Raw genomic sequence first — 26758 nt, forward strand, 5'->3', positions numbered from 1 at the left:
ACAAGTTGCATTTCATGAATACATTCTATCCTCCCAAGAGCCTCAAGAGTTAGAATACCCTTGGAAAACTGACTGTACTACATAACCTGATGAGGAACCAATGCGTAGCACAGCAAAACAATGAAAAAGACCACCAAAGAAAAAAGCAATGAAATACAAATGATGAATCTGACGGATCTGCAGCTTCGTGTCGTGCTATATCATTCCTCCGCCAAAGAGAATCAAAAACACACAATCACCTCATTTGCAAAAAATACTTCAATTTTTGGCTCTGTCGCACCGCAAAACACGATGAAGAAATTCAGTCACTCGCCGAAGGAACCACGCAACATACCAACTTTGAAGCTGGACTAATCCTACCATAAAATGAACCGGCGATAAAAAAACTATATTTCGCCGACCTTTGAGCTAGCAGCATTAGAAACCGAATATGCGTACAATTGAAACAGACAGGGAAGATAAAAACATTCGCTTAGTATATCATAGCAGAGACCTGTTGTTGTTGGAGTCACAACCACAAAAATTTAAAGATCCAAAACAAATACATTGATGTTAATTTCTTACATTAATACCCTGAAACATTGTAAAATAGGCTAAGAATATTTTCACTTTTTTTAAATAAAAGCAAAATGTTCCACTTAATGCCATTTGCACGATCCAATCTTCATGTGCCCTCCAATCATTATTGTTCCGGGCCCCACTTTAGTTGGGAGGGAGGAACTATATACTCAAATGGGCATTTTTGTTCAGACAATTTTGGCCGATCGATATAATCATCATAGAGAATTGTGAATGATATCATTACAAAGCACGTACATCCTAGAATATGGAATTAAAAAGATTTTTTCGAATTTTGTTTTTTACAGGGAGTTAATGAGGTTTAATATTATGTGAATATTCTCTGAATATACAGTTTTTTTTTCATTTTTTCCGTAATTTTTGCTACAATTTCGCTAATTTTACTCATAAAATTTAAAATAAGTTAAAATTTTTAACGGTAAAGTGTAAAATTAGCGTTGCTGAATAATTTGATTGGAGATATTTGGCTAAAAATTTGTATACCGTTTTCAGTCATTTTTCATCAAAAGTTGGACAAAATATGCTATTTTTGGTCCACTTTGTTTTAATTTGCCGGAATTGGAAACCACTGAAACAATCTCTATAAACTCCAAAAGAGAGCTAGCTGAAAAACCGCGGCCTATAAAAGTCTTTTGGAATTAAAAATAACTAGATAATAATAGAAGATTGATCATTGTTTTTTGATTTTTGAAATATTTCACTCAACAATTTGTCAAATTTGCGAACATTTGAATTAACTGAGTGGATCTTGGACGCCCGCCGAAATCAGGGATAGTCCTGATATCATCATGGATACTTACAATCAGAATTTTTCAAGTTTTGTTTTTGGTGCTGCCTTTTCTTCAAAAATACTTTACTTTAGTAAAAAATACTTTGATTTTTAATGTTGACTATTGACAAAATTTTGTGGCTCCATTACTGAGAGCTCCTATTTGCGTAAAAATGAGTCCAAATGTATATATAGCATGTTTTCAGAGAACCTAAGGCGAGAACTATAGGCGAGAATTATAGTGGCGAATTTTCGCGAAAATGTTGAAGAAAAGTATAGTGAAATTTAACTGAATTCTTGTGTTTCGCCTTTAATTGTTAATATTTTTGCAGTTTGATTATTCATTCCAAACAATCATAGATCCAAGCGGTTTCTTCAACAGGTTTAGGTGTACCTCCACAATGCAATTGGTCGTTATCTAATGTCTCTTATGACAGAGTAATTTTGTTTTTAGGAAATTTTCAGTAATTTTTTTGAACTTGTATTTTTTATCCTATTTTTCTCAACATTTAGCTCATTCTGCATAACCTCAGTAAAAACAGGTCAAATGTACTTTCCTATAAAATACAAACTAATCTTTGTGGTGGATTTTTTTTAAATTTAGGATTCTTGGTTTTGGTACAACGAGTTTTCAAACAAAAAATTTGTAATTTTTGTGCATAATTGCCAATTCTTGCCGTACTTTTTGTTTTTTTGTTAATTCTCACATTACTTAAAAATCTAAATAAAAAACGTTGCAAAATTCGTAATTGAAAATATTTATTGTTTTTATATATTACGTCTTGTGGGCTGCGACACAGTTCTCTTCAAAAATGTGTTATTTTTTCCCGTATTTATTGTTAAATTTTTTAGTCGTATGCCAAATATTGGGTAATAAAAAGTCTCAATGGCCAACTACAGATATATAAATGAGTATATATAACTGATATCAGTTAACAGCTAATGGCTTTTATCGACTTTCAATATCATTTTCCTTTCAAATTTAGAAGTATTCTATTGCAAAGCCTTTTAGTCTGTCGTCGGTGCCGTTTGCGTATGTACATACGCAGAAATATTTTTTAATATCAGAAGTTGCTTAAAAACAGTCTTTTGGAAATAAGATTTTGGAAATAAGATGAAAATAATTTTGGACACACTTTTGCTCAAACAATGCAAAGACCATGCTCGGCCCAAAGATAACTTTGAAAACACCCTGCTGGACACAAGATGCTTATAAAAGGATTTTCGTTCGGCTCATGCGATTTTATTTGGACTTATGAAAACAATTAGCCTCAACTTTAACTAGGGTCCTCGACCGTGTAATTTAGTCCAAAATTTACCCCCACCTATAGTTAAAAGGTCTTTTCATAATTTCAGGTCTAGACTAGGGTAGTATTTTTATAATCTTTAACAAGCAGGTCCTAGAGGTTCATGCAAACAATAACTAATGTCAGCTAAAAAAAACTCGCAAAAACATTATAAAAAGCTGAAAGTCTGCAGCGCCAGAAGTTAAAATGCCAGAAGCTCCTACTTTGCCAGCAGCTGACTTTCGTTGACTTTCGTGATTTTGAAACGTGCGCGTTTTCCGTTTTGAGCACGGTTACCTGACTCTGCAGAAGTCACATCGAAATTCTGACTCGATTGCTCGAACGGCCACTTCTCTGCTCTCGAAAAAGTTCTAAGCGACTTCAAGTAGAGTCACGTGACCATTACATGAATTGCTCTCAAATGACTGGTGCGAGTTCAACTTTTTGTGGCTTAATTTATTATAGTGGTTTGGACTGGTGGCCTGTAATTTTGGTGGGCAAAGAGGAGAAGCATGAAGGTTAAGGGGTAAGGTAGCTAAAGACTAAGGTAAAGATCGATCGAAATCAAACAAATTTTGGCGCACTTTCCTTAGATTTAAGGATTAAGCTTCAGATCTGTGTTCTCGCTCCCCCCTCCTCCCAGCTTAATGAGTTCATTATTTTTTGCACCCCCAAACAACTGTGCCATATTTTTACAATGGTTTGCAATGCAAAGCGGGATCTATTCTATGTTGCCCCCGTTACAAATTATATCTTGTTATATAGCACGTTCCCGTACTGAGCCCCCAGAGACCATCAGGCCTGATTCAGAAAAAAATCAGGCAAGGTCCCAGGCCTGATTCAGAGTCCGATCATGTCAAATACAAGGCTGCTAAGAGAACACTTCAGAGGCGATCTCTGAGGTTTCTAGATTTAAAAAAGGATTGTCAATTTAAAACTTTCTTAAGAACGTTTTCGAACCCTGAGTTCATCGTCAGGTTATAAACAATACAAAATGCTAAAATGAAAAGCCAGAAAATAAAATGCAAATCACTAAAATCAATCATTCAAGGAAACTTAAGAGAAATTTTTACATATCTACAATCGTATCTACAAAACATTTACATCCGAGTGAAAATACATTTTCGACTTGATGTAGCTGATGCATATCGACATGTTTTTTATTTAAAAACCTACATATATTGCTTTAAATTTACTTTGGTTTTGTTCAATTGTAAAGTTGAAATTTTCGTTTCTTAACGTGTCTTTCAAGTTGTATTTTTATCTCAAAACTAAGCTTTCAGTGTCAATTCTCGTGTTCGGTATTCGTCGCGCGTGTTGATGGCTGGTTTCAATGTTCTTATATAGAGCGCCTCTAGTGTCATTAACTTAGATTGGTTGCTGCATTGGTCTAATATCTTCCACTGGAAAGCTGTTTTTATCACCGTTGCACTCGATTGCATGTACTCCCATCGGTGAGTCCGCCTTGGCATGCTCTGCAACCCTTGTGGTAATAAACCGGCATTTCTGCCCTACATAGATGGATTTGCATCCATTACAAGTGAACTCATAAAAAACGTGGGATTTGAGATCCATATCAAAGCTAGACTTGAGGCTAGGTAAACAGCTCTTAAGTTTCCGAGTGGTGAAAATCGTCTGTACAGGATGATTTTTGTTCAACTTCTTTACAAATTCATTAGAGATGTTGCCTCTGTACTGTAGTACAAATTGTTGTTTCTCAGTATTTTCCCGTTGTTTTACGGTAACACCAGCGTTATATCTATGTCCTTTTCTTTGTTCTTTCATTCGCAGCTGGTTAATTGTACCCTTGACGATATTCCCTACCCAATGCCTAGGATAAGGATTACGTTCCCAAACTTCTTCATTTTGTGTCAATGCTTCATGGAACGCTTCCCAATTGCTGGTGGCTCGGAACAGGCGTTGTATTGTTCCCTGTATTATGCTTTTCTTATGTTGTAGGGTTGCACAGCTACGATAGTTCAGAATTGTTCCAGTATGTGATGGTTTTTTGTACCATATGCACAAAATGTTCCACTCCGGTTGTAAGTTAATTGACATGTCCAGAATTGGCAAACTGTTTTCATCATCTGTTGTTTCTAATGCAAATTGGAAATTTGGATGGAGGTTATTGACCGCATCTAACAGCTCTTTTGTGTCACTTCTAACTATTCTCACAATACCGTCGACATATCTTAGAAAAACTTTAGTTTCGGACGAATGGTTAATGTCAGTCTGATAATTTTCACGACAGAATGAGCACATCCAGAACTCGTTTTCTATGCTATCATATTCTGCGTTACTGGTTTGCTCACATTTTGCGTGGAACCATCTATTACAAACTTCCCACTCAACACCCCTGGAACGTGCTGTCACACGGTGTTCGCAATTGCGACAAGTGCTAGATTGTGTGTTGGTTTTACATTTAGGTGTCTGTAATTTCAGTTGTGGCTCCCACAATTTCATCCAAAGGTTTGCCAAAATTACCGCCAAGGACGCACCCATTGCCAACCCGTCTTTCTGACAGTAACAATTTTCATTGCATTTGAAATGGACGTTGGTGACGGCTAATTTAAGCAGACGTTTCATTGTTGTTCTAGGTATGTCTGGTTTATCGTCCCTAGCATAAAGCAATTGCAGGGCAATGTTACCGGCTTCCTTTACGGGAACGTTGGTGTCTAAACTTTTTATATCCAATGATAGGATTTGTTCGTCTTTATCAAGTTTTATTTGCTCCAGAGTCTTTCGTGCGTCATTGGTGTTAGTTTCTCTGTTTGCTCCTTCAATCTTTTGGAAAAAGGGTGTTAGAAACTTGTTAAGTTTATGGTAACAACTTCCCGGGATAGAGAGAACAGGTCTCAGAGGGGTTTCTTTTTTATGTACTTTAGTTAATCCATACAAGCTTGCCGGTTGCACTCCAGTGGACCTTAAAGCTTCGTAAACCTTAACCAGCATCTTCCCTTTTTCCTCATATCCAAGAGTTCTTTGTTTAGTTCTTTCCCATTTTTCATTACTATATTATCACAACTCTCTTCAAGTTTTCTGTACTGTTCGCAATCTAAAACTTTTTCCAGTTTTTCTGCGTACGTGCTCTTTTTCATAACACAAAACCCTACCCCCTTATCAAAGGAACAGCAATCAGGGCGTTGTCACGCAGATATTTTTGCACTTTTGCTAATGCTCTATCTAATGGTGTTTCTCTGATGTTTTTTGAGTACCATTTTGCTGCCGCCTCAATTTCGAACAGTTTTTCACCTGGTACATTGTTCTCAATTAGATTTCTTATCAAACTGTCTTTGTCCGGAAAGAAATGCAACTCTTAAACTTGTCCCTTATTGGCTGCTTTGGACCAAAAACGAGTAAGTCCTTGACGAATCCCGGCAAAATGATATTATCTAGAAAGGCTACAGTCTTCTCATTAGATGCTCTTAAGGGCTTGTCTTGCCTTTCAGAAAGTTTGGCAAATTTACCCTGCAGTCTTCGTGCAGAATTAACTACATGGTTGCGAACTCGGTTGCGCAAAACAAAAATTACGGAGGGCAATAGGTGGTTATCTAAATTCTTAAGGAGAACTTTTCGACTAGCAGCTCGCTTTTGGTCACATTTACGATGCGTGTCAGCTGCTGTGGAAATTTCTGACCTTAGCACTTTTAGTTGAAAACTATGCACCGCTTGATCCAAAAAGCATCTGTTTTCAGAACGCGAAATTTCAAAAAATCTGGTATTATCTCTGTGCTAAGGCAATTTTTAAGAAAATTTATTCTGCATCTGCTACTTTCATATTTACACACATTGTTTTCATAGTCCAAGTATGGTTTCCAAAAGTCTCTTTCTTGCAAAATTTTTCTCAACCAACATCTTGACAGTTCAAGCCTAGCTGAAGGTTTGCGAAAGATCTCCGGTGAGCGAACACCGAGAGATGCTATCACTTTTCACTGAGCATTCGCTTTTTCTTTTCTTTACCTCCCGTTGATTTTTGCAAAGTTTCCTGTCCCCTGTTCTTTTTCAGCAGTTTCCGTAGATAAGATTGATATTTCAACACTAACCCCAGTGATTTAAGCTCAATATCGGGGTCCTGATGTAGTTGGAAGTATCTGCTTATGATGTTGGTGTTCTTTTGCTTCCGTCTTGACACCAAATGCTTCGCTGACTGGATCACTAAAATTCCCGATTTTAACAGCTGTTTAAAAATGTTTTTAGCGCCATACCTTTGACAGTAAACTATCAAATCGATTCTATCCAAAAGACGTTGTAAAAAGGCAACCAACTCCTCTACATCACACGGCCTGTTGTCATTTGTTCGTTTGTGAGGGTGATGGAGTTGTTCAAGGCGTCGTACCAAATCACAAAAACACTGCGGTCTTTCAGGTGACCCTTGTGCCAGGCATTTCTTATGTTTTTTTCGGCGTTTCTGGAGATGGGTTGAACAAAAGACCCGGAATGGCGGTCACGGACGGGAGTAAAACTTTTGCATGTTTGCTGTTTTTAGGCTTTAATGCATGGAAAAGTGAACTTGCCGTCAGAATATGCGCCATTCTTCAGTCTGTAATCGTACCATGATGGTCTAGCTCAAATGACACAGAAAATTCAACTTGCCCCTTCCTGGGCTTCGGCTTGTTGAATTGACAGATTTGATCAAGATTTAAAGAAGGATTGTCAATTTAAAACTTTCTCACGAACGTTTTCGAACTCTGAGTTCATCGTCAGGTTATAAACAATGAGTTCATCGTCAGGTTATAAACAATACAAAATGGTAAAATGAAAAGCCAGAATATAAAATGCAAATCACTAAAATCAATCATTCAAGGAAATTTAAAACGAATTTTTATATATCTACAATCGTATCTACAAAACATTTACATCTGAGTAAAAATACATTTTCGACTTGATGTAGCAGATGCATATCGACATGTTTTTTTATAAAAAAAACTTACATATATTGCTCTAAACTTACTTTGGTTTTGTTCAATTGTAAAGTTGAAATTTTCGTTTCTTAACGTGTCTTTCAAGTTGGATTTTTATCTCCAAACTAAGCTTTCAGTGTTTCTGAGGTTTCTATTGACAGAGAAAAATCAAGACTTGGGGGTCTCTGCCCAGAGAAATGCCAAGTCTTGGGTCTCTCTGCAAAGAGAATGTCCAAGTCTTGGGTCACTCTGTGCAGAGTACAACCAAGTCTTGGGATTTCTCTTGGCAAAAAGGATCCAAGACTTGATTTTTTCTGGACAGAGGGTTAGAATGGTGCATTTTCTAGGTTCATGGGCACTTTATGATAAGTTTGAGTACCCTAAAGTACAAATAAAGCACCGACTATTATTATGAATGCTATTTAAACTATGTTCGTGGCTCTTGGTAAGGTATGGTCACCTTTTCAAGGCCAAAGATGTCCTTAAAAATACAAATTCAATACTCACTGTTGAAGAGACATGAAAAACTATAGCTAAAAAAACATTACAATACCAAACATTACAAATATACATAAAACAACATCCCAAAGCAAAAAATTGAGATGGATTTTAAGAATATAGGGGAATATAGTCTTTTTTTGAGACGTAAGTGGTAAGCATTGCTTTTATCTGGGCAAAAATTTCCCTATTTTGAATTTTGCAATGGTTTTTTTAGAGCTGAACGTTTTTCGTCTTGATTAAAGACATAAACTGTAAGAAATATCAATAAAGCGATTTTCAGCTACTTAAAAATATGTGAAAAAAAATGTTGTCTCTCTTTTTTAGGAACCAAATGAAACCCAGTTCATAATTCCCCAACTGTTAATACACAAAACACAAAGACTCAGAGAAGAAGATATGCGATGAAAATTCTTGCTGAATTTTTAAAGGGGACAAAGTTTCAAAAATATCTTTCTCCAGAAATTAGAGCAGAATTAATTTAACCGACCGCAAATGAATTAAAATAATCTTTTCGTTACTTTCCTAACGACTTATGGCTTGTAATTTAGGATCTATTTTTGAACTCTGTAAGTTGTAAAGACTCTTTATTGTTTAAAAAAGTCAAAAGGTAATTTGATCTAGTTAATCCGCAAACGTTTTTTTGAACTTCAGTTTGCAGTTAATTTTTTTTAGACGTAAAACGCAAGCATTGATCCAATCTGACCATGAGTTCTTCAGTTTTGATTTTCTCATTGGTTTTTCAGAACTGAACGTTTTTCTTCGTCATTAATAACAATAACTGCAAAAATTATCAATATTGAGAGATTGAGTTACTTAACAATCTGTGAAATTAAAAGATGTGCTTCTCTCCATTAAAAACCAAAAAAAAACTCAGCTTATAATTCCTCAATCGTTGGTACACAAAAAACAAAGACTCACAGAGAAAGATATGGGACAAAAATTCTTGTTTATTTCTTTAAGGTGACAAAAGTTTTTCGGAAACTGCAAAAGAATTAATTGAACTGACCGCAATTAATTACATTAATTTTTTCCTTACTTTTTTTAATAGGTTTGGGATTTCATTTTGAGATCTTATCACCAGTTCTGCAGGTGGCATTGACATTTTTATGTGTGAAACAGTCAAAATTTTATTTGATCCACCTAACCTGCAAACGTTTCGTTTTTCTTTTGAACTCCAGTTTGCAGCTAATCTTTTTTGAGACCTAATACATAAGCATGGGTCCTATTTGGAAATAAAACACTCAGTTTTTATTTCTCTCATGGGAATATTTTGTAAATCAGTGAACGTCAAGAGAAGAAACCGATTCTAAGACTTGGCAGAGAAACCCAAGACTTGGATTTTCTCTGCCCAGAGAGGCCCCAAGTCTTGGGGTGAAGTTCACGAATTTCACATGCAAATGTTTTTTTTGACATAAAACGTATAATTGTGCACCAAATTTACAAAAAAGTTGCCCTCATTAAATTAAAAACATCGGATCCTTATGATGTCAACCTTAACTATGCTCAGAGAAACCCAAGGCTTGGGGTCTGCGCTGCCCAGAAAAACCCAAGTCTTGGCCTCTCTCTGCCCAGAGATGTCTCAAGTCTTTCTCCGCTTCTCAAGTCTTGGCATCTCTCTGCCAAGACTTGGCCTCTGGAAAATTTCTGAATCAGGCCTGATGGGCTCTGGGGGTTCGGTACGGTTTACTATGTAACGTGCGCCTTGGGGCGTAAAAGATAAAAGCCCACTAAAGCTTGTGGGGGGAGGGGCAGAATAGATCCGGCTTTCGCATAGCAAATCAAACATTCAAAAACTTGAAGGCAAAAAATTCGTTTTAAAAGGCGTCGTGTTGTATCTGCGTCTAGAATCCGGTCTATCTGCAACTAATACTGGAGTGGATCTTTTCTGCTAGCGCCCCCCCCCCGCTTAGTTAGGCACCCCCCCATTTATAAATGTGTAAACATATTGTTAATGCTAAGTAATCTTATACGTGAACATATATGAGCGATATGCATTTACTAAAAGCTAGCACAGCTATGGTTTGAAAGTATTACGTATTCAACCAAAATTTGTTGTATATAACGTAAGCACCAATAAAAATTTCTGTATTAGATCATTTTTGGTGTTATCGGCTACAATAAGGGCTTTATTTTTTAAAACTTCTTAAGGAAACTATTCTAAAAACGCCTTCAATCTACCTAGACACTTTTGTTTCAATGAAATGCAAATATCGCTCTCACAATTCGCGAAAACTTAGATTTTGGGGGGTGCAAATTTAACGGCTATATAAGGCTGGGGGCGCTAGCAGAAAAGATCCACTGGAGTCTAAACAGACGTTTATTGCTCAAAGATCAAAAGGTACAGTCCAGAGAGATCAAGAGGTACAGTCGACCGAGAGAGCATCAATTGACTGGGAAACGTCGGAGATCAGCATTGTGGGAGGGCCGTCTTAGGTCAAAGGTCAACAATGATTAGTATTAAACACCCCCTCGACGATAGATTCGATTTGAGCTTGATAATTGAGTTTGCTCAAGTTGACCGATTTGATTGCTTAGTGATTTGACAAAAGCCTGGTGAGAGAGAAGGTTACTTGTTTAACTTTACATATCAAGCTAGCAAACCACTGTTCTTACTTGTTACTTCGGACGAGGACAGCAAAAAAGGTAGTTATCAAGAAACATCCACCTTCATTTTCCTCCGGTCTAACCAACGCAGTTGCCGTTTCACTCTAAAAAAAATTACTTAAATTTTCCTGAACTCTGTTCAGGTAATTGCAGGCTCTGGTGAACTTCAGGCACTGCACTGAACTGTTCTTCACTAACTTTTTTATCTGAACTGTTTCAGGTGCAATTACCTAAAGAAGGAATTTACGCCGAAATATGCTGCGAATCCATCGATATTTTTTTGGTGCTCAAGTTTTTTTTTACAACAATCCAAGCTTCTGGTATTAGGAAAAACTTGGTGAAATTCCGGTAAAAGCAGCTGAGAGCAATTTGCCTGAATGATTCAATTTAATTCAGGTACTTTTTCAGGTAAATTTACCTCAACTTTTTTAAGCGTTCTAAAGTTCTGACAATGACCAAAGAGAGCAATTTGAATTCACTTAACGAATGCTCATGATTTAATTCACTGACGCTCGAATGGCAGAAAGCAGCGTTTCCCGGAGACCATGCGCAAACGCAAATTAGCAGTGCTTTATTTTGGAAGTTCTGAGTTGCCAAAAATTTCTGATCATGAACGCACGAAAATATGAACATAAACGCGAAAAAAAGTCTAGACAAGTTTGGTCTCAAAATAGCCTGCACAAGAACGCGCCAAGGTCTGGGCATGAACCCACGAAATACTGAACATGAACAATGAAAGTCAACATGAAAGCACGAAAATCTGGACAAAAACGCACGCAAAGCCAAGATTTGAACGCAGGGAAGTCTCAACATGATATCACAAAAGTCTGAACGCACGAAAGTCTGCAAATAAGATCTTATCGTCTGGGACGATCTGGTTTTGGAGCCTTTCTGTCTGAAATGGTCTGGACATACAGGTTTCCGTCTGGCACTTCAACCTGGGTAGTCTACAAATCCAGACGTTACATTGGTTGAGGTTCCTGAATACAGAGTCAGAAGTTGAAAGATCACAAAGTTTGAAATGCACGCCTTAAGCAACGTTACTACGTTAATAGTGCCGAGAAAAGATTTCAGCACACTTCAGTTAAAAATTTCAATCTCATATTATATCATTCCCTTTTAACTTTTTGCTCTTCTTCATCAAATTTTTAATGCTTTCAAAGTTTATTGCAATTAATTTAGTCTAGTTGGCTTTTTATGCAAGTTTTTGTAATATTAATTGACAGCCTGGTGGCAATAAGCACTTGGGCCAATTGCAACGAGAGCCCCTTTAACCACTAAGTAGGTGAATTGCCAGATGTAATATCCCGGGTTGAAGTTTCTTTGACCATTTATTTTTTTTTGTTTTTATTTGGTAGGGCATCACAAATATGATACCCCGGCATCACTTTGTGATCCGCCAAAAGACCCTAACGTACAATATCAATTGCAAGTTGGGAACAAAATAAAAGCGTAAGTCCAAACAAATAACAAAATTTTTGACATACTCTGAAGCCGGTGTATACATATAAATGATCATTTATAAAAAAAATTAATCACGAAAAAAAAATGCATATCACGTCATATTCGTTTTCTGAATAAGTTTAAACCACAAAGTTATTCTTTTAGCGCACACAAAGAATCAAATGTGGATTGCAAATGCGATATAATAATTTAATAAGTCCTCTGACTACATTATACGAGAACTTGTGGCACCAGTCAATGTATTAGGTGTCATATATGACCTTGTATTAAATCCAAGAAATTTTTTCAACTTCAATGGAAAATCAGAATTATACAGTTTTTAATCTTTGAATTTTTGTGTATGATCTTTGTATGATTTCTAGGAAATCCTATATGGTCCTTGTATGACTACCAAGAATTCATACAAATCATATATGACCTAGTATGATTACTAAGAATCATATATGACCTAGTACGAAATTAAAGAAAATTGTATGATCGTTAACCCGGGATGAGGGAAAAAAATCATGCTATTAAATTCTTCAAGTTTCGCACAGCCTCACGCCAGACACCTCCCCCCCCCCCCCCCCCCCCCAGTGCAAACACTAATTCTGCAATAATTTCTGCTGTGCAGGCTTAAATTAACAGTACGAGCGTCTATCAAAAGTAACAAAAATATATACTCGTCTCATTTCTTTGAAATTAATTCGAAATAGGTTTCGTAACTCGCTGCTTGAAGTCACTGAGAACTTCTGGCGTTTATATAAGTCAGAATTTCGAAGTGACTTCTACAGAGTCATGGAACCATGCTTAAAACAAAAAACGCACACGTTTTAAAATGAAGAAAGTCAGCGGAAGTCAACTTCTGGCTAAGCAGCAATTTCTGGCGTTTTAGCTTCTGGAACAGCAGACTTTCGGCGTTTTAAAAAGTACACGTGAGTGTTTGGATCTATTCTGTCTCCCCCCCCCCCCCCCAGCTTAGTAGGCATAAATTTTTTATGACCCCCAGGCGCACGTGCTATTTTCTTACATAGTAACGTGCTATATAACAACTTATAATTTGTAACTGGGGGTCATAAAAACACCGGGGGGGGGGGGGTGGGCGAAACAGAATAGATACGAGTGTTTTAATGCTCGTTGCCAATGGTTACATTCTCAGCCAAAAAAGTGACAAAACTCATGCTTGTATCATCACATTTCTCCATGGTGAGCCCACAAGTTTCATTGTTAATAGCAATGACGTTATTTGAGAATTGAGAGTAGCAATGACGAGAGTAAGAGAATGAGGACTATTTAATCCTTCTGCGGTTTATGTTCCTCTGTTTCATCAATTGATCCCACAATTGCTGCAATTTCTTCATATATTATCATATTTTCATGTTTTAGCAAGATGAACTTTGAACAACGTGCACGATATGAACTTAACACTCTTTTCCACGACTTTCACCCGTTAGCCAAAAATTTCTGGTTCATTAGCCAGTGTGTGGTTTTTGGATCAAGTGTTGGTTACCTGGTGATAGTGGCAGTTCTTTCGTTGATCATGCGCCGACAGAAACCAGTACCTGAACAAATTATGCGACCAGTTGTATCTGCTTATAACATGGTTCAAATTGCATTCAATTCTATCATTTTTATAGTAACCACCTCGTCAATTGTAAGTCGAAGCACGTTCGAAAGTGTCCTCTGTTTACCACTGTCACCTCTTTACAAAAGTAGCTCCAGTTACGCAATGCTGGATGTCTGGGAATCGTATGGAAACTGGCTGTTCTTTGTGAACAAGTATGTGGAACTGTTGGACACTCTTTGGATAATATTGCGGAAGAGATTTAACCAGTTGTCCTTTTTACATGTCTACCACCACTCTACAGTTTTGATTGTGTTTTGGCCAATCGCAAGCTACATACCCTCAGGTAAGCGGGATAAATTTTTGCCCTGGTCTGAGCCTTTGAACGGTGGCATGAAAAGAAATTAAGGGCCCGACTGGAAGTGCATAAAATAATTTTTGCTCGACCAGTTAATGAAAACTGAGATGCCTAGATACTAGTTACTGGACAGACAAAGAAGCCCAACCATGGAATTTGGGTTAATTGTAACATTTTTCCATAAAATAGGAGAACGTGTTCAGGTTTTTTCCCTCAATTTACTTTTTAGCCAACATTTTGTATTAAGTGAGCTTTGAAAGAGGACATATTGAAATAATTGACTCTCTCTAAAAAAGACAGTCAAATAAATTTGTTATCCATAAAATTACATCTGATTGGCTAATTTTTGTATTAGAGTACCTCAGGGAACTGTCATTGCCAATATGGTCTGTCTATAGTTCAACGTGCTCAAAGTGACACCTCAAAAATTACTACCCTCAAAACACAATTGTGAATACGAAATGACACACCAGCAGCTTTATCCCCCCCTGACGTAAAAATGAGCGAAACATTGATTCTGAGGACAAAGTTATTTGAACTGTTTAGGGATCTAAAAAACTATGGTGGACTATGTTTTTGAATGTTTTTGTTCAGTTAAATTATAGCATTTAAAAATCAGCGAAAATGAAACATTCAAAATAAAATTTGCATCTATGTCTTAGATTTGTTTTTTATATGTAAATTTATCTTATGGATGCCCAAGTTTACTGTAATATAGTTTTATTGAAAATATTGAAAACAATGAAAACGTTAAATAAATTATTTTTGAGCTGAGCAGACATTCTAGGTAGACATTCAAACTTCCTGCAATTTTCTTGAAAAATGTTTTCCGCTGTCTTTTCAGGTGTGAGTACATGGAACTCAATGCTGAACTCAGGAGTTCATGTACTGATGTATTCATACTACTTCCTGACTTCCAGGGGGTCACAGTACCAACAGCGCCTCAGAACCCTCAAACCCTATCTCACCCGAATTCAGATTTCCCAATTCATGTTTCTCATTGTAGTGTCCTGCCTCGCGTGCTATCATATCCATATAACCAGGACATGTAGACATTCTATGCTGTACGGTCTGTTCATGAATATCTACGGATTCAGCTTGCTGGCTCTCTTTGGGTATTTTTATAGAAGCTCGTACAGGAGGAAAGATAAAGAAAACTGAGGAATTTGAAGGCCATCTAACCCGATCCAGAAGCCCAAAATGATTTCATGATACCTGGGTGTTGTAAATGACTTTGTTTACAAAGCGTATGCATTTAAAATTTTCAAAATTATTTGTTGTGAAGGCAGCAGACACAGTAATAAGACACCGTCAGATAATTGTTGCGTTTATAACTAAAAAATTAATTTAAAATTTAGTTAAAATGATATTAATATGCGGCCGAGAAAGCATTAAGAACGTAGCAGGACAAGTCCTGACTACAAATTAGGGAATTTTCCTTGACTAAACAAAAATCTAGACATAGAATGGACTCTGAAAGGACTGGGAGAGCTTTTTAGAAAAAAATCCGATCATCAAAATAAAAACAGTGAAAATCAAGGTCAAAAGGCCGCATGTCAACAAAAAAAAAACCACTAGCGAGAAAGCGAGTTTTTGTTCATACACCCTTTTTCTCACTGTACCTTCACTTTCAAATTCGATTGAAAAAAATCTTACGCCGCAAAACCACTTGCCACTTCGCTAAACTTCGTGTTTCAGCGTGACCAAAATCACTTCTCCGATATGACTTCAAAAATTGTCAAAGTGTGTGAACAGATCTTATATAACATAGCCAGAAGAATTCCGGAAACGATTTGGAGTATAAAACTGACCCTCCTCACCTCATACCTGATTACAATATGCATTTCGAAAACATAACAAGAAATTTTGAAAATTAATTGACAAGAATTGAAATAGCAGCTGATAAACTTTCCTTTAAATAGCAATTGCAAGAGAACAATTGAAAGAGGGTTTTCTCAAACAAGAATACAGGCAGTTTGCAATCAATTCATACTGAGTGGCAAAACATTGAAGGTTTGTTAAAAAGACGAATTCTAGGAAAGGAAAAGATGATGCCGAAGGACAAAAAATATTCTTTATAGAATTTAAACAAAATTTCCCGGCAAACCAATAAACGGGAGCCGACTATTCGTTATTCGGAGACAAGTTTAATTACACCCTCTGCTAGGTCAATCACACATCAATACTTTGGAGAGGAATAATAAAGAAAAAGTTTTAAAAAAGCAAAGAAAGAACGGCCTGTCTAACTATTAAGTGTCACTTCATAGGAAACACACCCATAGAATTGCTCTTAATTAAAAATTTCTCCAGCAAAATTACAGCGAGAACCTTAAAATTAGAAGAAATGGGTAACAACACTGCGATAGCAGACAAAAGTTGACAAAAATTTGCTCGAATTTACTCGATTTTCTTTGAAAACAACTCAGGATCAAAATTAATCCGATTGAGGGACAACCAAAAATGCTATAACAACCAATTCTAACAACAAAACTCCCAGAGTGCTATTAAAAAAATGAGGAATACAATTCCTGAAAAAGGTTAAAACAAGGAAAAATGGTTCAAAAAATAGCTCAAAAACTAAAAAATAGCTAACTAGAGTTCAAGCTATAAAACAGCTTTCAAAAAGTTGCATGTGATCAAATTTGTTCGCTTTGCAAAAGTTTTTCTGCTTTTTCGTACCGACGCCTTGATTCCAACACCAACGCAGAAAACGATGTTACGGTCTTTAGATTAATCTCATGGCCAGTTCCCTTATTGTTTCAACGTCTTTTTCAGAAGAGGCGGGAACATAATTGCAAGGCGGGCTTTTTTCACTTTTAATTGGAAGTCAAACATTCACTTTTCTGTGCGCATAGGTGGGGAAAAACACTATTCTGTAGCATTTTGAGGCTACACGTTTTTTAATTAAAAAGTTTGCAAGTTTTATTGTTGTTTGCAAAGGTGGTGTATTTTCAACAAAAGAAGCAAAACAAGAGAAAGGAAAAGGTAAATTGTGGGGGGGGGGTAGTGCTAAATTATATAAATATACTTTAATATTAAAGTCATAACTAAATTAGTTAGTAAATAGTAGCTATTATGATTGTAATAACCGATAAAAGTAATAAACAATATGATAATTTCACTCCAACTTTATAACAAACAAGTATTCGAAAGATTAAAAAACCTTAAAATAGTACATCAAATCTTTTTTCCTCTTACAAATTGATCCTCTTGCTCTTTGTGCCAAAAAGCGAATAGGTATATTTTCAGGTCAAGATTTTCTTCATATGATTCTTTGAAATCTTTTTCAACAACAAAGGAACCGATAGAAGTTAGAGAGCGCAAAAAGTTTCAACAAAAAAGGACAAAGAAAAAAACATATATCCTTTTAACACGGTACTCAAATTCTTTTTCAAGTCTTTTACTACCATCAAAAAATTGTAGAATTGGGTACTTTTTCGATTGAAGAGTTTAATTCATTGGAAAGAGTATAGAAACTTTATATATTTTTTTTGAAAGAAACAAAGGTCAAAAGAATTTTTTAATTAAAAACTCAAATTAATGCATTCCGCTGAAAATTGAAACAGCAGTATGCCACTTTTCTTAAAGTTGAATAAACTTGAATAAAATTGTACAGAACTGACCAAACAAGGAATTCGTGCGACAGTAACAACAGCAATCCTAATATCCTCAGTTCAAATTGTGTTGTTCTGTTCATTGTTTCTGACGCTTGAAAAGTTTTTCAAAAAAATTACCCTTTGTCTTTCTCTTTGGTTATCATTTTAGGTCAAAAACAATGCGCAGTAGTTCACAAAGTGGTTTGAATTTCAAAACAACGCGGAGTCACATACAAATTGTTATTTTGAGACTTCTTGAAAAAATTGGCTCAAAATTATGTAATATCTTATTCAGCTATTTTCGGTTGTATCTTTGTTACAAAATCACAAAATTGACTACCTATGGGACGATCTTAAACAAAAATGAACGTGATTTCTAGGCAATCAATAAAACTTCTTTTTTCTCAAATTTGTGGTTATGAGAACTTAAATGCCTTTGTTGTTTGTGGTTATAGTATAGGTTAGCAGTAAGTTCTTGGAAACTCAAAATAATTTTTCCACATAATTAGTTTTTATCCTACAAATGAAAACCTTTAATTAATTTATTAAAAAAGAAACAGTTATTGTCTCCGAAACGCTCCTAGCTACAAGCCAAAACCTTGTTTGCCGAATAATTAGAGGTTCAATTTGAATTAAATTTGAAATGATCACATTTAGGATTTTCACAACAAGACGATCCGCAACAATTATTAGCGAGTAAAACGAGGAAGAATTTTCTTTTTGCTAATTGTTCTCTGTTCTAATCAACTGATCAACTGATGACTAGTTGAGTTTAAACAATACTTCCAATCGATCGCAAAATTGAATTCAAATGAAAAATTACTAAACAACGTGGTCGGCATAATGGATAAAAAATATTGTCAGTGGGTCGCGTCGAAAAAATTTTAAGAGTAATTTTACGATTTGTCGCGTAAACATTGTAAAAGTATGTCCGTGAAATCTAATTAAGTTTGTACAAAATTTGCAATTTACCAAACTCAGTACCAGTAACCGTTAATTAGGTTTATCAAAAACCTCTCAACTTAATTCTATTAAAAGTTGCCTGGTTTGAATTGTAGGAAAACGTTTTTGGACACCCTTGCTTAGTTTCAAATGGACCAGAGAATTTGAAATCTTCAACAATTGTTCAAAATTTTTTCCATTGCAAGTGTTCTTTCTCTGCAGTTTTTCACATTTTCGATAAACACTAACAATTTATCTGATTTCTTGATTAATAAAATTTTATGTATACAGAAGACACAGGAATTTTCAAAAAAAAAATCAATAAATTATTGGAACTAAAATCCGAAACAGAACGAGCAACTGATTGGCGCAAAGAAAATGTCAGGGGGTCTATGCAGGAGCAACTATTGTGAAAATTGACCGGTGCTGGATTCAAACCAGCAACTCTTACTTGCAAGCCTGGTGTGCTACTCGCTTACATCAAATGGTCCTAAGCTCTTGAACTTGGGCATCTCTTATAACGTTCTCTCGTTTTTCCTTGTTCCTCAGTTTCTGGAAACTCCAAATAGTTTTTCCACATAATTAGTGTTTATTCTACAAATGAAAAATTTTAGTTAAATTAGTAAAAAAAAAAATTGTTTCTGAAACGCTCACAACTACAAGCCAAAATATTGTTTGTCGATTAATTAACGGTTCAATTTGAATGAAATTTGAAAATGCCACATTTAACATCTTCGCATCAAGACAAATCACAAAGCTTGAAAGAAAAATAGGATGACCGGCCAAAAAAATGAAGACAATTTTTCCCATTCATGGTAAAGCGGCGTTATTTAGAGAAATGTCGATCTTCAAACATGGCTGTACAAGAGTAATAAGTGTACACATCATCGGCCGTAAACGACAAATTCAACTGATCTTTGGTTCTGCATTTTTCTGCATTTATTTTTCTGCATTTATTTCTATTGCTTTCTATTAAAAACGCCGAGTCACACCATCTAAATACACGAATCCAAAACCCTTCAATTAACTTTTGTTTTTTTTTGATAAACAGCTGACTTTTCAGCAGTTTGTTTATAAACAGCTTTCATAATTCTGATGATTTGCGATATTTTGGGAGATATATCAAGACCTAAGTAATTATAACCTTTAAAACTTATCGAACTAAAAAACACGGGATGCGAACAAGCAAACCTACCTGCTTGATGAATCCTGCTTTGCATCAATAAAAAAATTTATAAGAAAATGAAACTCGCAAACTTATTTCTATTTCCTTCTCTTTAGTCACTCTAATTATCGATCAGATCAATTTACCCCCCGAGTGTTTTCTTTCCGCCCTCCAGATACAATTTGTGATGTTATACTGACCGTTGCTATGTAAAAGATAGCACGTGCGACTTGGGGTGCAAAAGTTAAATGTCCATAAAGTCGGGCCAAAGCAGATTAGACCCTTATCATATTGAACCGTCGATCAGACGTCAGATGTTTATTGCTCTCACAGAAAGAAACGTGTTTTATAGCCCACTGACTTTAAGCTGATGAACTTTGTTTAACCAAATTCATTACCATTTTTTATTAAAACTCAAAAATAGTACATAAATAAAAAAAATATAGGTCGAGCAAGATAGAACCAAAACGTTTACATCAATTCGTTCAAGAATTACATCAATTTTGCATAAATAGATTGAAAAAATTCAAAATCGACATTTTTTGATTTAAAAATTAGTTTTTTGGATTTTTTACCAGCGTCAGAGATCACAAGGCCTGGCAGATTTGAATGCACGTTGGAACAAAAACAGTGATAGGGAACTGATAAAATGTTAAGTTCAGTCTCTTTTATCGGAGAGTTACTGTTTTACACGTGTTATTTGAACGAAGTCAAGTTCCCACTTTTTTGGCGGGAAGAGTTTCAACTTTTCTAATATTGGCTTTGGCCATTTTGAATTGATGCATCATCAACAGGCTCCGGGGAGAGGAAACCCATAAATTAAACCAAAGAAGGGATTAATGACGTAACCAAGAGACCAGAGGGTAGCTCGCGTTGCCTAGATATACTTTCCAAGAAAAAAAGTGAGCAAAAAAACGGCTAATCAGCCGAAACACGTGCGAGACCGGCAACCGGGCGCACGTACGTACCATAAGTCGTTTTTACCTTGACAACGCGTACAGATCCATCTTTTCCAGGAGACGTTTCCTCATTTCGTCCCAGAGGCCATAACCCACGCGGAGTGAGGTCTTTGAGGATCCACACCAGGTCATTGACTTTCAACGAATCACCCTGTTTGAACCATTTGCTTCGCTTCGTTAAAGTGGGAAGGCAGTCTTTAACTAGGCGTCTCCAGACGTGGTTCATAAGCTGCTGCACGTTTTTCCATGACTTGAAGGATGCTGGCATGGTTGATGAAAGGTCTCCTGGTGGCAGTGAATTGTAAGGTCTCTGCACCAGAAATGATTTGGGGTGACGGGTTCTTCATTGTCTGGTACGTCAGCCACTTGTATAATTCGTCGAGAGTTCAGCATGCTTTCGTTCTCAACAATGATGGCGTGGAATACATCTGATGTAAGCCTCTTGCTCCCTAGAATGGTCAAAATGATCCGTTTAGCATTTTGGATCAACCGTTCACACGCACCACCAAAATGTGGTCCGTATGGTGGGTTAAATTTCCAAACTGTGTTCTTCATAAGAAGTTCGGAGGCAATGCGTTGATTGTAGAGACTACGAACGCATCGCCTCAATTTTTCTTTGGCCCGGACAAATGTTTTGCCGTTGTCACTTAGAATAAGTTTTGGTTGACACCTTCGTGCTGCAAAACGTCGGAGGGGGTTGAGAAAATTGACCTGTTTAAGTCAGAGCATGATTCAAGATTTGCAGCACGTGTGACCATGCATGTGAAAATGAGGCCATAGTACTTGGTGAGCTTATCTTTGGTGTCTTCAATATGGAAGGGTCCGAAAAAATCAATTCCTCTATTAGCGAAAAGGAATTGCGAGAGAGTATCAGGAAACCTGCACTCTGGTAGTGGAGCCATTAACGGCTGGATATTGTGGGCTTCAAAACGGTGGCACAAAAAACATCGAAATCGGATGCTTAACAATGTTTTCCTCACGCTGATAACGACGTATCGCTGTTGAACAAAAGCTTTGACGGCTTCGGTACCTTGGTGTATACAAATTCGATGCGCATGCTCAAGATACAGGCGTGTTATTGAGTCTTTGGCATGAGGAATTATTGGTAATTTAGCTAATTGTAACCCTTCAGGAGAAAATTGTAGTCGGCCTTGTGATCTAAATGTTCCGTTTTTGTCTAAGTAAGGATTTAAGGATCGAATCTTGCATTTAGAGTCTAGTTTACGTCCTCTTCTTAGCGAGTGAATAGCTGAATGGAAAACTTTATCCTGTGAAATTCGAATTAACTGACTGTGTGCTTGGTTGATGTCCGCAGTGTACTGCTCTTTGTTATTTCGTTCTTTTTTAATTCTCAAGAGAAGGTTGTAAATAGTTGTGAGTGTTAACAGCAGTTTTGTTCGAGATCGAAAACGGGTTGGGTCAATGACAGGTTCTTTCCGTTTTGATGTACTCGTTGTGTGAACAAAAACTATTTTGTTTGCGGAGTTCCAGTCGGAGTAATGTTTCTTTAGGAAATCAGGAGCCTGTAACCAATTAGAACGTAATTTTGATTTGTTGGTATATAATGCCATTGACTGGATTTTGAAGATTCGTGTATTTTTCAGATTCTGTTGGCGACAAACAGTTTCTGTTTCTTCTTAGAAACAATCCATCAAGAACACAACTCGACTGTCTGTCCAAAAATGTGTATCGTGTGTCGTACCCCTATTATCGAGTGTTGTCTGTTTTTGAACTGTTTTGATTAGTCGTATCCCTATTATTGCGGCTTCAAGCTCAAGTTTTGGAACGCTCAACGATTTTAAAGGAGTTACTTTGCGTTTACTGAATGTGAAGCTGGTTTCTGTTTGTTTGGTGTTATTGTCATAACTCCGTAGATAAATTATTGCTGCAATAGCACAAGTAGACGCATCAACAAATACGTTCAATTGATGTTCAATTTCTTGTGAATTTGCAGGAAAATTGAGTGCTCGCGAGTGTGCAATGGGGGGGGGGGTGATTCGAAATAGCTGTTTAGTATTTTTTGCAGTTGTTTATGTAATTTCTCAGGTAGCGGTGTGTCCCATTTCAAACCCATTTGCCAAATTGGTTGCACAAGAACCTTGAAGCGTATACTCACCGGTGACGAAATGCCGATGGGATCTGAAATCGACGCAACAAGACTAAAAAGTTTTCTTTGGGTATACATTGCTGCTTTCTTCGGAAGTTCTTCCAATGGTTTTACGAAAAATTTATCATCAACGAAATTCCATTTTTGTCCTAATACGCAAGTGAAATCTTTTGACTCGTCTAAGTCATCACATGGAATTCGTTCCAGCACTTCAGGACATTTAGATAAGAACTTGGTCAATTTGAAACCCCCTCGTTGGAGGCACTCTTTGACTTGCACTACAGTGTCTTTCGCTTCACTGATAGTGGGCAGCGAATGAACGTAGTCGTCCATGTAAAATTGTTTCGTTATTGCTGCAAAAGCTTGGGGAAAATTTTCTGAATTGTCTTTAGCACATTGATTTAGGACAAAGATTGCCATTGAAGGCGAAGAAGTTGCCCCAAAAATCAAGCGAGTGAACTGATTTTGCATTACAAAGTTGTTTTTTGACCAGAGAAAGCGCAGTGCTGATTGATCCTCTTGTTTGACAGCAATTCGCATGAAAAAATTTTCAATATCTGCAAGGATTGCAACTGGGTGCTCACAAAAAAGTAGCAGTATGCCAAGTAAGCTGTTCAAGAGATCTGGTCCTGTTAGGAGGTTGCTGTTCAATGACTGTCCTCGATAGTTTGAGGCAGCATTTGCCACCCGTCGGTTTTTTTCCGGTTTGTTTGGATTTTGAACAGGATAATGAGGCAGGTACCATATTTTTTCAGGTTCGGGTTCTGTCATTTCGACTGTTTTTTTTGTAATTTTTGATTAAGTCTGTTGAAAGCGTTTGATCGTATTTTTCTTTCAGCGTTGGATTATTACCTAGTCTTTTCTCCAAGCACCGCAGCTGATTAAGAGCACAGTATTAATTGTTCTCAAAAAGGCAAGGCATTTTCCAGGGAATACGAATTTCATATCTCTCGGAGTTATTTCGGATAGTTTTCCGAAAAACTTTTTAGGCATCATTGTCTTCATCTGAAAGAACAGAATTGTTTTTTTTTGGTTCCTTCACTTTCCATTTTCCAGAATTGCTCAACTAATTCAATTAAATGTGGTTCTTCCGTCTGCTGTCTTAAAACATGATAAATAAATGGTTTGTTTGTTGTTGAAAGATGTCTAAATGTAGATTCGGAAGGATTGAGAGTTTCATAATCCCCAGCTAATGTCTATCCGAGTTTTGTTTTCACACCAAACGGTTGATTTATGTTTCCGGGTATTACTTCGATTGGATGAGTGTAAGCGAACGTGTTTACAGCTAAGAGGGCTCCAATTTTGCCACCAGCAAGCTGAGGGAAATGGATGTTGTGGAGATTATTAAAGATGTCACATATTTGATTCAACTCAAATATGTTGGCTGGTGTGACGTTCATTGCTGGCGTGCTGTATGCACGACATATCTCAAAGCTTTGTCTCAATGATTTATATGGAGTGATAATGACTGGCGCTGTTATCTTTGAGAATGGCGTTTCGTTTTGGGTATTCACGTGTTGGAGTGTGGTTGATGTTTGCGCTTCGCAAGGAAGTGCTAGAATGTTTGTAATGGTGTCAAGCAGGAAAGTGAACTGGCTGCCATGATCCAAGAGTGCATACATATCAAAGGCCTTGTTGCCATTGACAAAAGACACAGGCATCAGCTGTAGTTGTTCAAGCCAGGCTCTCGGAGGAGACGGATTTTTATTTACGCAGAAGCTTTGATTATTTGAAGGAGAATCGAGGGTACTTCTCTGAGTATTTGACTCTTTCGTTTTACAAAAAGATTGTCCAAAGCGACAGTGTTGTTGTTTGTTTTGGCTTGGTGACATTTCATTTGGTGAATGCTGTGTAGGACCCAAAAAGAGCAGATCCTGTGGAAAATGCTGCTGGTGGTCGTTTCACTTGTTTTGAAGGGTCGTGTAGAGTAAAATGATGTCGGCCGTTGCAGGACTGGCAGTTTTTTTGTGAAGAACAACTTTGTCTGAGATGATTATTGCTCAAGCAATTCGTGCACAATTTGTTTTTGATAACAATTTATAATCATCTTGTGGTGATTGCTTTTGGTACTCGGGACAAATTGCCAAAAAATGGTTATTATTGCAATGGGGGCAATGTCGGTTGTTTTGCTGTTTTCCGTTAGTTTTTGTGTTGTTTGAGATAGTTACGGAGGATGACGACTCCCTATTAGAAGTGGTTATTTGTGGTTTAAATGCCGGCTGCGAAACAGCGTAAGGATTGTCTTTGCCAAATAGGTTTTAGTTATTTATTTGTGATGACGGTTTATAGTGAGCCATCGGAACACTAAAGTCTTTGACGTAGTCTATGTTGTTTTGTTGTTCTCTAAATGACGTAAGGGTTTGTTCGCTATTGATGGTATCGTAAATTTGAGCATGAAGTTCTAAAAAATGTTGAAAGGAACGCAGTGACGCTGGTTCAGCTGTTGTTGTGATCCTATATTCAGTCCAATTCAACAAAATATTTTAAGGCACTTTCTCTTTCGCTTTTTTGAGCAATGTGGAACTCTGAAGGTCTGCCTGGAGGTCAAGGTATTCAAATGTTTGAAGTAAGCGCTTTAGAAAATTTGAGATTGCGATAAATGATTTTTTATTGTTTGAATCAGTGGTGTGCCATGACTCGAGTTGATTTATAAAGGCGCTCACTACAACACTTGGGTCTCCAAAATGGTTCATCAGTTCATTTAGAGCTGTTTCATAATACGCTGGGTTACAGGAGTACGACTCAATGATTTGTTTTGCTTTTCCAGAGACGGAGTTTTGGAGATACGTGATCCGATGTGTATCAGTTATACCAGTATTATTATGAACCATAGAAAAGAAATTGTTAATCTATTCATGGTATCGCAGAGGGTTGCCATTGAAGTGAAGCAGTGACAGTGGTGGTAGTTTTATGGCTTGCTTGTTACTTAGAACGTTATTTACAATGTAGTGTTTGCCTAGGTTTTCTTGAACTGTAGTGTTTGCCTAGGTTGTGGCAAACATTGCGGTAATTGAGAAAAATGAGATGGATTTGGGTTACTGTTATCATTAAACATTGGAACTGTTGGACCAGGCGATTGGGAAAATTCATTTTGGTAGTTGTTGCTGTTGTTTTAAATTGTTGTGGCAGTGGGTCTGTGGTTCAATTGTAAATGATCTGTGTACCATTGTCTAAATTTGGTAGACCTAGCGACTGGTTCACCGATGCAGAATGACAATCATGAATTGTTTTTGTCCTGTATTGTTGTTCAGAAAGATTTGGCTCGATTTTATTCGCCATCTCATGGCGAACTAAGTGGTTGCTGAGGAGCTGTTACTGATGAAAATTTTGCCATGACTGTGAACTTCCAGCTATCTGATCTTCTGTATTGTGCGCAATATTTCTCGTTGCAACTGAGTTCACTATGTCAAAAGGATGGTTTAAGGGCTCTCCATTTGCATCATATAAATTATTCCCTTTTTCGTTTGACGTCATTGTGTTTTGCGAAGTACCAAAGTTTATTTGAGTATTCATTTGAAAATTGGACACCGGTACTGTGGGATAAATGTTCCTTACTTGTGAAGAAATCGTAGTTTCTTCCATAGTACCACGAAGAAACTGATAATTGTGATTCTTTTCTGTACTCATTGCGGTTTGCTGTACATTCTGAGTTTGATTTTGACACCCTTGCTCTTTGAGACTTCGTACATTAATGTCAAATTCTCCAGATTCAAATCGCGGTTCATGAATTTTCGTTTTTGGTCTGACAACTGCTGACATCGTTTGTTTGCCAATTACATTATCTCTTGTAGCGGAAAAATCTTGCAATTCCGATTGGTTCTGTGTAGTAGAACTTTTTAAACCGATCTGTGTTTCACGGTTTTTCAAAAGTACTTGACCAGTTTGTTGAGCTTGAATTTCTAAAAAGGGGTCCTGGGGTTGTTCATATGGCCGTTTTACCTGTTGAATGGCACCAGGGGAGATAGTTGTGAAAATTGACATGTT

The 26758-nt window shown here is 36.8% G+C and overlaps 2 protein-coding genes across 7 annotated transcripts in view; one reads left to right on the forward strand and one right to left on the reverse strand.

Annotated features, from left to right (window-relative positions):
• LOC142342638 (DNA-directed RNA polymerases I, II, and III subunit RPABC3-like) overlaps positions 1-26758 on the reverse strand; it is a 569350-nt gene that overhangs the window by 154743 nt on the left and 387849 nt on the right. The window contains exon 1 of one of the 2 annotated variants that reach the window (XM_075394070.1): positions 12292-12302. The exons of the other annotated variant lie outside the window; for it this stretch is intronic. The gene's annotated coding sequence lies outside the window, so the exon portion shown is untranslated. Of the gene's footprint in view, positions 1-12291; positions 12303-26758 lie in introns of those variants that run through there. 2 annotated transcript variants of the gene reach the window in all.
• On the forward strand, positions 2993-15278 carry LOC142342637 (very long chain fatty acid elongase 7-like). Of its 5 annotated transcripts, none has more exons than XM_075394068.1 (4): positions 2999-3160; positions 10367-10476; positions 13470-13993; positions 14850-15278. In XM_075394068.1, exons 3-4 carry the CDS (start codon positions 13474-13476, stop codon positions 15164-15166), a joined length of 837 nt encoding a protein of 278 aa, XP_075250183.1. In that variant the 5' UTR covers positions 2999-3160; positions 10367-10476; positions 13470-13473; the 3' UTR covers positions 15167-15278. The 5 variants fall into 5 exon arrangements, with proteins under 5 accessions (XP_075250180.1, XP_075250183.1, XP_075250182.1 ...); XM_075394067.1 differs by lacking the exons at positions 2999-3160; positions 10367-10476 and adding exons at positions 10499-10679; positions 12979-13018; XM_075394069.1 differs by lacking the exons at positions 2999-3160; positions 10367-10476 and adding exons at positions 10499-10679; positions 12979-13012.

This window comes from Convolutriloba macropyga, chromosome 7, assembly GCF_964194025.1.
Source record: "Convolutriloba macropyga chromosome 7, txConMacr16.3, whole genome shotgun sequence".
NCBI classification, from domain to species: Eukaryota; Metazoa; Xenacoelomorpha; order Acoela; family Convolutidae; genus Convolutriloba; species Convolutriloba macropyga.

What these genes read in the sequence shown, in the direction of transcription:
- LOC142342637 (XM_075394065.1), top strand. An exon ending in CGCAAGCTACATACCCTCAG is followed by an intron (nt 13,994 to 14,849) that starts GTAAGCGGGATA and finishes CTGTCTTTTCAG; the next exon opens with GTGTGAGTACATGGAACTCA.